Source organism: Marmota monax, unplaced genomic scaffold, assembly GCF_021218885.2.
Source record: "Marmota monax isolate L192 unplaced genomic scaffold, Marmota_monax_Labrador192_F-V1.1 WCK01_AAM20220418_F8-fsc00006, whole genome shotgun sequence".
In the NCBI taxonomy this organism is placed as follows: Eukaryota; Metazoa; Chordata; class Mammalia; order Rodentia; family Sciuridae; genus Marmota; species Marmota monax.
This window is the reverse complement of record NW_026693712.1, coordinates 19402224-19414278: the sequence shown is the minus strand read 5'-3', so window position 1 is coordinate 19414278 and position 12055 is coordinate 19402224. Positions and strand designations below refer to the sequence as shown.

General features: G+C 44.8%; 1 protein-coding gene across 2 annotated transcripts in view; it reads right to left on the bottom strand.

The window, feature by feature from the left end:
- The window catches only part of Slc23a1 (solute carrier family 23 member 1), a 30741-nt gene that overhangs the window by 15533 nt on the left and 3153 nt on the right, over positions 1-12055 (bottom strand). For both annotated transcript variants that reach the window (XM_046460024.2, XM_046460023.2), the window contains exons 7-14: positions 11867-11987; positions 11444-11600; positions 10894-11041; positions 10261-10366; positions 9899-10028; positions 9652-9795; positions 8708-8803; positions 2596-2861 (exon numbers count right to left, since the gene is read on the bottom strand). In XM_046460024.2, coding sequence (XP_046315980.2) covers positions 2614-2861; positions 8708-8803; positions 9652-9795; positions 9899-10028; positions 10261-10366; positions 10894-11041; positions 11444-11600; positions 11867-11987 — 1150 coding nt within the window. In that variant the 3' untranslated portion in view covers positions 2596-2613. The remainder of the gene's footprint in view (positions 1-2595; positions 2862-8707; positions 8804-9651; positions 9796-9898; positions 10029-10260; positions 10367-10893; positions 11042-11443; positions 11601-11866; positions 11988-12055) is intronic.

Here is a 12055-nt window from a genome sequence, read left to right as displayed (position 1 = left end):
TTTATTTTTTTGTTTGGAGATAGGTAGTCACTTAATTACCAAGTGGGTCTTCAACTTGTGATCTTTCTGCCTTAGTTTCTTAAGTTGCTAGAATTATAGGTGAGCACTACTGCTCCTAGCTTAATAGTTACCTTAATAAACAGGTGTTTTTTGAAGAATCTCTGAAACAAATAATTATTCTTGACTTCTTTTTGGTGCCATGATACAACTGTCCTCTCTGTTTCTTAACAACTCAGTATATACTAAGAGGCATGGCTACCTGCCAAATACATAAATCTTACTAGTCCTGTGTCTCTGAGCTTAGACAAGGGCAGGTAAGTTCATTTCCATATACTTCCTAATTATTACAGTGCAGTATAATTTGCACCAATTAGAAAGGCACTGTAACCTAATGATTAGGAAAAAAAAATTCTACTTCATGGTGGTGCATACCAGTAAGTAATCCCAGCAACTGTAGAGGCTGAGGCAAAAGGATCACGGGTTTGACACCTTAAGCAACTCAGCAAAACCCTGTTTTAAAGTAAAAAGTAAAAAGTGGGGCTGGGGTTGTGGCTCAGTGGTAGAGCACTAACCTAGCATGTGCAAGACCCTGGGATGGATCCTCAGCACCACATAGAAATAAATAAAATAAAGGTATTGCGTGCAACTACAACTAAAAAATAAATATTAAAAAAAAAAAGGTAAAAAAGTATTGGGGATATAGCTTGTGGTAAAGTGTTCCTGGGCTCAATCGCCGGTTCTTCCAAACCCCCGCCCCACAACAACAACAACAACAACAAAAAAGATTCTGGCTTACTTTGTGGATGCAAATCCTGTGATCATGTGCAAATCATTTAACCTTTCTGTAACTTTGTTTCCATATCTCTAAAATGCTGACATGACACTTAAAAAGTTGGGGATTCAAATCATTTTGAGTTTTTGGTGTTGGGGATTAAGCAATTCTGGATTTCAGAGCATTTTGGATTTCAGATTTACAGATGAGGGGTGCTTAACCAAGAAAAAAAATACTGTGTGTGTGTGTATGTGTGTGTGTGTTTGTAGTGGGGATTGAATTCATAGGCACTCAACTGAGCCACATCTCCAGCCCTATTCTGTATTTTATTTAGAGACAGGGTCTCACTGAGTTGCTTAGCGCCTCTCTGCTGCTGAGTCTGGCTTTGAACTCAAGATCCTCCTGTCTCAGCCTCCCTAGCCACTGGTGTTACAGGCATGTGCCACCTCACCTGTCTTAACCAAAAAATTTGATGCAAATATTCCAGAATCTGAAAAACCGCAATCTGAAACAATTCTGATACTCAATCTGGGAATAACAATATCTCTCTGGATTACGTGACTATTTTGTTCATTTTTTGGCACTGGGGATGGAACCTAATTCCTTGCTTATGGTAAGCAAGTGCTCTGCCGCTGAGTTACATCCCCAGCTGCCTTCTTTTTTTTTTTTTTGAGACAGGGTCTTGCAAGCTGGCCTTGAACTTGCAGTCCTGCTTCAGCCTCCCAAGTCACTGGGTTTGCAGTTGTGTGCCACCATAGTTGGTGAGTGCTTGTCTACCATGCTTGAGGCTCTGGGTTCAATCCCCAGCACTGCATAAAAATAAATAAAGATAAAGGTATTGTGTCCATCTACAACTAAAAAAAATTTTTTTTAATCTAAAAAATTTTAAAAGAGTCTAAGGCTGTGGATGTAGCTCAGTGGTATATCATGTGCAAAGACTAGGTTCATCCCCAACACTATATTTAAAAAAAAAAAAAAAAAAAAAAATGTCTAGGCTCAGCTTGTCAGTATGAAGGAACATGCCAGTTAAATAAGAGCCTAACATCTGCATTTCATACCTGCATTTCATACTCTGAGAGAGTTTCAGAGTATCAGCTACCACACATTTTCAAGTCCTAGGGACAAATGATAATCTCACCAGGGATTGTACTAGCATAGTTTTAGGCTGACATCATCCTTTTTAGATGGTTTTAATTATATGACCAGTATTGAAACAGGATAGAATAGATGAGAAGATTTTTTTCCTGTTGGTTTGCTCTCTCAATACTTCAGCCTTTCCCATGTTAAACGTCAGGTATTTGTTTAGCTCACTGGAGTTCAAGAATGAGGCTGCCCAGTTGGCTCATGGACTGTGGTTGGCCTAGAATTCTGCTAAGTATGTGGGAAGATTAATATTTCAGCATACTTATACCAATTTAGTTACCTGAAAAAGTTGAGAAGTCCCAAAATGGCTATGGAATTCGGTCCAGAATCCATATATTGACTTTATTTTGGGGGAAGATACAGGGCATTCGATCACTGAGCCACATCCCCAGCCCTATTTTGTATTTTATTTAGAGACAGGGTCTCATTGAGTTGCTTAGCACCTGGCTTTTGCTGAGGCTGGCTTTGAACTCGTGATCTTCCTACCTCGGCCTCCTGAGCTGTTGGAATTACAGGCATGAACCACTGCGCCCAGCCCATATGTTGACTTTAGTCCACCTTTCCCTTGAAGATCCTCAAATAGGTCATAAAAATGGGAACTTAATAGTTTGGGTTTTCTTTTGTTGAAACCTAAGAATGTTTTGTTCAACCTTCCCACAAAAACCATAGAGACTTCCTACCTTTTTTCGAAGTAATGTTCAGACCTTGGTGCACACAGACCCAGTTTCTGTATTTTCTGGAATGTCTTCTGGAACACAAGACTGAGTTTTTGACCTTGAAGAAAATCCTTTGAAGACTGGGCAGACAGGAATGTATTTCAGAAAAGCAATCCTTTTTACTGTACCCATCCCAATGGGAAAGTCATAGCTCTTCAGGCTGGCAGATGTCTCACTGTTGGCATGGGCCCCAGCTTTCCACTGTATCAGGCCTCGTTCCTCTGGACTCCCTAGAAAGGGAAAATAAGATCATTCACCACAGGCAGCAACCCTCTACTACCTCCCCTTTCCATAACCTAGTAGTAAGTCAGCCTTGTGAATCAAATATGTGAATGTGTCTGTATGCCCCCAGTTCCCGTGGTGCTGGAATTGAACCCAGGCCCTTGCACATGCTAGGGAAGCGCTCTACCACTGAGCTACACCCTCAGCCCCCAGATCTTCCGATACTAAAACGTTGCTAAATCCATGATTTCTGAGCTCCTAAGCTTTGCCAGAACTCTTGAGATCTCTAAAGCTAGTTGGTAATACGTAACTACAGTGTGCCAGACTCTTTGCTAAGTGCTGTAATTTCATTATCTCATTTCTTAAAAACGTAGGAAGTGTTACACAGACTTTTAAGATGGAGAAACAGGTTAAATAATTGTGAACTTACATCTGTTAGTATGGGGATGGTGTGTGCTGGGTCCTCACCAGATGTTGCTAAGGTGGTACTCTTGGGTAGAGAAGTATATTTTGAAATACTATAATCAGTATTAATTTAGGATTCCACATTTTTGGAAAATCTTGTTTTTACACATAAACTTCAGAAGGTCAAACTAAGCAAAATCTATGATGGGGTTAGGGATGCATTTGCAACTAAGGAAGTCTCCTGTGGGGGAGGGGCACATGATAGCTCAAGTTTTCATAAAAGGGCTGGCGGCTGACAAAACCTGAAATACTATAAATCTAGCCAACAGAGTGAGGTCACTCCAGGCTGAGAATAACCCATAAAGTCACAAACCAGATGTGTCCCAAAATTGGCAGAAAGGGCTCTGAAGGAGTGCTGGGGTTCAGGAAAGACTTCCAGGAGAAGGATCTTTTGGAACTGGGTCTGGCTGCACAAGCCAAAGAGCACAGATGACCAGAGAAAAGGCATAGGCATGAACAGGATGATGGTCCCAATGTTTCTCCCCTGGCAGGACACTTAACAGCTGGCTGGGCCTGAAGCTCTCTCCCTCTGACAAACTGGTCAGCCTCCTCCACTGCTTTACTGCTCTGCCTTCTCTTCTGCTTCAACCTCTTTTCCTGGGCTGTAGATTCCCTTATCTAGAAGTCCCTGCAAATGATTCCAGCCCAGCCTCACTGATTATTGCTTAATTAATCCAGTTTTACCTCCCATCTTGTGTTAGGAGCTCTTCAAAACAAACTGTGACCTTTGCAACTGCTAAAAGAAAATAGGGTAAACCCTCCAATATAGACTCAACACCCCAGCATTCCTTCAGTGCCCTCTGCTGACTTGGGAACACGTTTGGTTTGTGATACAGATGGATTGTTTGAGCCTAGGCTGACCTCACTCCTTTGGCAAGTTTTACAGTATTTCAGTTTTAGTCAACCCCCCAGCCCTTTTATAAAAACTTGAGATCTTTATTTATTTTTTGGTACTGAGGATTGAACTCAGGGTCGCTTAACCACTGAGCCACATTCCAGACCTTTTTTTAAAAAAACAAAACAAAACGTTTTTTTAGATGTTGATGGACCTTTATTTTAATCATTTATTTATTTGCAGTGCTGAGAATCTAACCCAGTGCCTTACACATCTTGGGCAAGCACTCTACCACTGAGCTACAACCCCAGCCCCATCTCAAGCCCTTTTATATATTTTATTTAGAGACTGGGTCTCACTGAGTTGCTAAGTGCCTCACTAAATTGCTGAGGCTGGCTTTTGAACTTGCTATCCTGCCCTAACTTCCCCAGCCATTGGGATTACAGGTGTGTGCCATCGTACCCAGTAAAACCTGAGATCTTTTATGCCCCTTCCCCAACAAACACAGGCAAGACTTCCTCAGCAAGTCCCCTAAAGCTTAGGAAATAATGCAAAGAATTAATTAATGGGATGGCGTCAAATTAAACTATTGGCTGTGCTCAGTGGCACACATCTGTAATCCCAGCACCTAAGGAGGCTGAGGCAGGAGGATCGTGAGTTCAAAGCCAGCCTCAGCAATTTAGCGAGGCCCTAAGCAGCAAATCAGCAAGACTCTGTCTCTAAATAAAATATATAAAAGGTCTGGGGATGCCGCTCAGTGATTAAGCACTCCAAGGTTCAATCCCTGGTACCACACACACACACACACACACACACACACAAAGCTTCTGCATAGCAAAGTAAACAAACATGAAGAGCGAGCCTATAGAAAGGGAGAAAACCAACCTTCCCCAGTTATTCCTCTGACACAATTAATATCCAGAACATATAAAGAACGCAAAACACTTACCACCAAAAAATCCCAATCAGCAAGTGAGCAAATGAACTAAACAGATTCTTGAAAGAAGAAATAGAAATGGCCAACAAATAAAGGAAAAAAAATTCAACATCTAACAATTAAGGAAATGCACATCGAAGCTACATTGAGGGCTGGGGTTGTAGCTCAGCGGTAGAGCACTTGCCTAGTTCATGCAAGGCCCTGGGTTTGATCCTCAGCACCACATAAAAAATAAAATAAAGGTATTGTGTCCATCTACAACTAAAAAATAAATATTAAAGAAGAAAAACTACATTGAGTCAGGTGTGGTGGTGCATGCCTGTAATCAGCAACTCAGGAGGTTGAGATAGGAGGATTGCAGGTTCGGAGCCAGGGTTAGCAATTTAGCTAGGTTGTAAGCAATCTATTGAGATCTTGTCTCAAAATATAAAATAAAAAAAAGAACTGGGAATGTGGCTCAGTGGTTAAGTACCCTGGTACCAAAAAAAGAAAAACTAAATTGACATCTCATTCCAGTTATAATGGCAATCTTTAAGAATACAAATAAGGGGCTGGGGTTGTGGCCCAGTGGTAGAGTGCTCGCCTGGCATGCATGGGGCACTGAGTTCAATCCTCAGCACCACATAAAAATAAAGATATTGTGTCCACCTAAAACAAAAAAATAAATTTAAAAAAATATTTTAAAAAAAGAATACAAATAAATGCTGGCAAAGATGTGGGATAAAAGGAACACTTAAACACTGTTGATGGGATTGTAAACCAATATAATCACTATGGAAATTAATTTGGAGCTTCCTCAAAAGAATAGGGATGTGACTGCATGGTAAAGCACTTGCCTAGCATACATGAAATCCTGAGTTCAATCCCTAGTACTTCAAGGGTAAAACAAAACAAAATAAAAAAAAAAAAAAAGACTAGGAATGAAGCCACCAGCAACCCATGCTTATAGCAATGCATTTCACAATAGCCAACTTATGGAGCCAGCCTAGGTGTCAATAGATGAATGGATAAAATGAATGAATGAATAAAAAATACACACACAACACACACATATACATACACACACATATATATATACATACACACACACAATTATATTCAGCCGTAAGAACAAAACTGTCTTTTGTTATTTTAGGAAAATGGATAGAATTTGGGAGTATTATATTAAGTGAAATAAGCCAAACTTAGGAAGTCAAAGGTTGAATGTTATCTCTTAGGTAGAACTAGAGAGAAAAAGAGGGAAAAAAAAGTGGGGTAATCTCATGAAAATTGAAGTGGGGGGGAGACTGGGAAGTGGGAAGAGCAGAGGAAAAAGGGAAATACTGGGGAATTAAATTGACCAAATTATGTGCATGTATGAACATGTCACAATACCATACTATAATGCACCAATAATAATAAAGACTGAGAAAGTATAAATTTGGAGTTGACATAGAAGAGCCTGTGCTAAGTTTCTTCCTCTGACCAACTCAAGAGGTCATCAAAGTCACATTTTTAAAATTTTTTTAAATTGTTGATAGATCTTTATTTTTATTTATTTATATGTGGTACTGAGAATCAAACCCAGTGCCTCGCACATGCCAGGTAAGTGCGCTACCGCTGAGCTCCAGCCCCAGCCCAAAGTCACATTTTTATGAAAATCTCCATTATAAACTAGGGTTGTTTTCATTTTGCACTCCTTAATTTCTTTTTCTAATTAATTCAATAAAAGAATCTTTAGGACATTAAAAAAATGTGACTCAATATTGCTCTGCACATCCTCCTTTGTCTGATTCAGGCCAAGCTGCTAAGCTCCACCAGCATTTGCTAAACTACAATATCTTCTACGGTTGGACTGTGGATAGATAAAGAGAAAGCAAATGGGGCTGGGGACATAGCTCAGTTGGTACAATGTTTGCCTCAAATGCATAAGGCCCTGGGTTTAATCCCCAGCACCACACACACACACAAAAAAAAAAAAAAAAGAGAGAGAGAGAGAGAGAGAATGCAAGATGGCTCATCTGCAAATTAAGGACTGGAGAAAGCTGTGCTTTTCCATGATTAAGGACTGGGTTCTGAGCCATGCAGACCTGGGTTTGAATGCAGGTTGTGACCGCAGGCAAGTGACTTCACCACCCTAAGCTTCATATTCCTCATCAATGCACATTGAAGGACTGTTGAAGATTATGTGGCATATTGCCTATAATCCCTGGCAAGGATGGTTGCTGAAGTTCAGCTGGGTTGAAAGATTGGAGTGTGAGGCAGTTCCGAAGCTATTGTTAGACATCTGGATAACTTTAGCCACCCAGATCATATAAAAAAGAAAAAAAAAAAGCCTCTACGTGTATAGCCGCCCACCCAGTGGCCCTCCATCTCCCTAGATTCCCTAGGCTGCCATTTCACTATCTCAGAATCACAGGCTGGGCTGCTCCAGTGTCTGCTGAATGGGAAGGGAAGTGTCATGGTCAGGTACATGCCCATCTATCTAAGGGACAGACAGCTACTACCAAAAGCTCCCTCTGATTCTACCCAAAATTCACTGAGGATCCTTGGTCCTTCCCCCCACCCTCCCCTGTGACCCACGAACTAAGCACAGCGTCTGATTACTATGTGCTACCAATGCGTCTGCAGAGAGATGAGACAGGCAGGACTTGTGTCTTTTTTTTTTTTTTTTTTTTGGTACTGGGATTGAACCCGCTGAGCCACATCCCAGCCCTTTTTATTTTTTTCTCTTGAAACAGGGTCTCAATGAAGTGCTTAGAGCCTCACTAAATTGCTGAAGCTGGTCTTGAACTTCCTACCTCAGCCTGCAGAGCCACTGGTATTATAGGTGTGTTCCACCACGCCTGGCACAGTTACATCTTTAAAGGACGACATGAAACATTTAATTACATGCCTGACACATAGTAGATGTTCATTAAATTGTAACTGTGCTTATTACAGCACCTAATGACATTCAGTTTTTTTAATACATTTACTGGGTACATGTGTACAGGGACACCATGAAGTTTCCATAATCCCTGCCAAAAGCTCTGGGACCAAAGGGACATGTTGGAGGCTCCTCTATTAGCCCATGGGGAAGGCTGCTAAAAACGGATGCTGCATTTACACCAGTTCAACTCTATGAAAGCAAAGACATGCCTCAGCCCAGGGGCTATCAAGAAATAGTGAGGAGCTGGGTATGGTGGTACATTCCTATAATCCCAGTGTCTTGGGAGGCTGAGACAGGAGGATCATGAATTCAAAACCAGCCTCAGCAAAGGCAAGGTGTTAAGCAACTCAGTGAGATGCTGTCTCTAAATAAAATACAAAACAGAGCTGGAGATGTGGCTCAGGTCGAGTGCCCCTAAGTTCAATCCTGGGTATAGCCCCCCACCAAAAAAAAAAAAGAAGAAATAATGAGGAAAAGACTTGCAAGATCCAAAAATAACAACTGGTCTGGGCTTTTTCAAGGCCAATGAGCCTTGTCTGTGCCTCCTCTCCTCTCAGCCAGCAGGCAGTCCACCAGACCATCCGTTCCTGCTACTCCCTCCAGGGCTTGTGTGACATCAGACCTGGCCACATCTTGGCTCAGGGGCATCTGTTGAAGTAAGTATGAGTCTAGCATTCTGCACTGCCCTCCAAGGGCTGACCCATACCTGGCACTGTGTTGTCCAGAATGAAAGCAAGGCTCCCGCCCACAAACATCTCGGTGGTCAGCAGCACAGTCAGAATCTGGTCGATTTCAGGAACGCCTGTGGAATAGGTCAAGGACCAAAGGGCGTCATGGCCCCTCTGGAGAGCAGAACCTGGGGTGTCCTACTTCTGCACCCTACTGACTTCCTTGAGCAGTTGTGACATTGGAATGGCACAAAGTCCTAACTTTCAAGCCTATCTTTACCCATCTCTCCCATCTTTGGGTTTAAATCCCAGTTCTGAATAAATAAATAATTTTTTAAAAAATTAGCATGTGTGAGGGCTGGGGTTGTGGCTCAGTGGTGGAGCACTTGCCTCGCACTGGGTTCGATCCTCAGCACCACATAAAAATAAAAAAATAAAAATATTTTTAAAAATTAGCATGTGTGAGGCACTGGGTTTGATTCTCAGCACCACATATAAATACATGAATAAAATAAAGGCCCATCAACATGTAAAAAAAAAAAAAAAATCCCAGTTCTGCCAGCTGCTATTTGTTGACTTGGAACCAAAGCTCTCTGAGCCTCATGTTTGTCATCTGTAAAGCAGAGATGATAGTGGTATCTGTCTTGAGCCGTTCTGAAAATTAAATGAGCACATGTAAAGCTCAGTATCTATCTACAGAAAGTGTTTTAGTCAGGGACAGCTGCTAATAGTCTCTCAGCTGCTGATTAGCATCCAGAGTTGGAAAGGATTGATTTGTGGTTCTACCTGTGTGGAGCCCTTGAGGGAGGGGGTTGTGCTCACAGGTTTTTGTTTTTTGTCTTGTGCTGGGGAAACAAATCCAGAACCTTGTGCATGCTAAGCAAGCACTCTAACACTGAACTACACTCCCAGCCCATGTGCTCCGAGTTTTGCGCCCACCCCGCTCCCACACCTCTGGAGTCAGTAGACAGCCTGTAGGCACCTGTGTCGATGGCGCCAGGGTTGGAATCCAGGTAGTTGGGCAGTGTGAGCCCGAAGAACATGGAAAATCCAAGCACAAAGAGGTTGCGGGAGGAGTTCATGTCCACGAACTGCAGGTTGGAGAGCCCCACAGCCGTGATCATACCTGGGGGTCACAGTAAAAAGGCTAAAGGCGCCTCACGCGCCTCAGTGGGTGCCACCACTTAGCCACCCGCGCCGCGCCCCCGGGGCCCGCGCGGGACACTCACCGAAAAGGGTGCAGAACATGCCCCCCAGGATAGGGTCGGGGAGCGAGGCAAAGAGAGCTGTGAACTTGCCGATGGCACCCAGGACCAGCATGATACCGGCACCGTACTGCACCACGCGACGGCTGCCCACCTGCCAGGAATCCAGAGGCGAGGCTAGACGTGGGGGCGAGGCTGGGGTGGGGTTAGTCCAGGGGGCGGGGCCTGTTATAAGAACTAGGCATAAATGGGCTGGGTCTTGGCGTGGGGGCGAGGCTTTTCAAGGATAGGGAGGGGCTAGGCCAAAGTGGGGACGGGTTTGGGGCGGGGCTTCCGGCACCAGGAACCCAGAAGCCTGCTTTGGGCTGTTGTGGGTGGTACCGCACCTTGGTAATCCCTAGGACGCCAATGTTGGGACTGGACGAGGTGGACCCGTTGCCTGTGCCTAGTAACCCCGCGATAATGCAGCAGATGCCTTCGGTGAAGATACCCCTGTAAGGAAAGGAAGATTGGAGACTTGGTCCAGCCTCTTCAACAGCTCGTGTCCTCTTATCACACGGGCCGGCTGCCCGCCCCACCCCCGGGCTGTGAGCTGTGGATCTGTCCCTAGTACTCCCCACTCCAGGCCAGAGGGAGTCTGGGGACTAGAAACCCTGGTACAGGAGCTAGTTCCAATGCCCTGGCACTTACTCCCTTGGATAATTCTGGGCTTCAGTTTCCTCATCGGTACTATGGACTTGGTAATGGTCCCTGACTCACAGAATGGTTAGCAGATTACATAAGAGCATGCACATGGAGGGCTGAACATACCGGAAGGTTGTCAGTGACTGTGGTTTCCCTGGAACTCCCTTATCTCCTCAATCACTGGGTGATGAGCTCTTTCCCATTTCATAAGCAAGGACTATGAGGTCTGGAGGTATTAGTGACTTGCCCAAGTCTGCATCTCTGGGACTCAACCCCATCCCTACCCTGAGTGGCTCCTTGAAGCATCAGACATTGAGGAAGACCAATAAGCATACCTATTGATAGCATGCACTGGAGGGGGTGGTGCACCAGCCAGGCGGGCACAAGCATAGTAATCACCAATGGACTCGATGATGCCTGCCAGTGTGGCACTGAACATTCCCAACACAGCAGCCACAGTCACTGTAGGCAGGCCCCACTGACCTGGGTTGCGGGAAGACAGGGGGATGAATACACTGAGGAGCCTGTGGTGGGTTGGCAGGACAGGGCAGTACTTGAGAGGGAGAGGGAGCACTGGGTTGTCTTAAGCAAGAACAGGAGCTTATTTGGGTCATCCAGATGCATGGAGTTGTAGTGAAGCTTTGAGTCAAATACTGTTACTGGGCTGGGGATATAGTTCAGTTGATAGAGTACTTGCATCGCATGCACAAGGCCCTGGGTTCAACCCCCAGCACATACACGCGCGCGCGCACACACACACACACACAAAAAAAAAAACACCGTTACTTGGCCCACTATAAACGTGTGGCTTGTGCCATCAGCATCATCAGGGGTCTCACAAGTGTCTGAGTTGGAAGCAAAGGGGACCCAAGTGGGGTTGCTTACAGGGGTATGGAATGCGGATCCAGGGTGAAATACTCATGATGTCTCCACGGGCATCAGTTCGTGCCTGGTAGCCATAGGCTGTTGGGTCTTTAGGCAGCACATCTGTCAGGGTCAGCACGTAGCAGAGGAGCCACATGGTCATGATGGCCAGCACGATCTGAAACAGGAATGTTAAGAGGTGCACTGCAGGAACTGGAAACCTCCCTCCGAGCTAACCTGCTTCTACTTTAGCCCCAGCCCAGCCCAGCCCAGCCCAGCCCAGCACCAGGCCCAGCCCCTGCTGACTTCAGCCCCAAACCTGCCACAGCCTCTGGGTAGCACCTCATCTCTGCTCTGGCTCTAGTGCCTACACCGTTCCCGCTTTGCTCCCACCTTGGCCCTGGCACAGGTCAAGCCCCTGTTCTAGTCCCAGCCCCTCCTTACGGGAAACATCTTGAAGATCTGGATTCGGAAGAGAGTGAGGCCCTTGCCCCAGCGGTAGATGGGCAGCAGGAAGGTGACATTGCGCAGGTACTGGGAGAAGAGGATGATCAGGAGAATGGAGCTAGGGGCAGAGGCAAAGGAGGAGGTAGCTGGTAGGCTCCACTGGGGCCAGGAGACAGGACTAAGGCA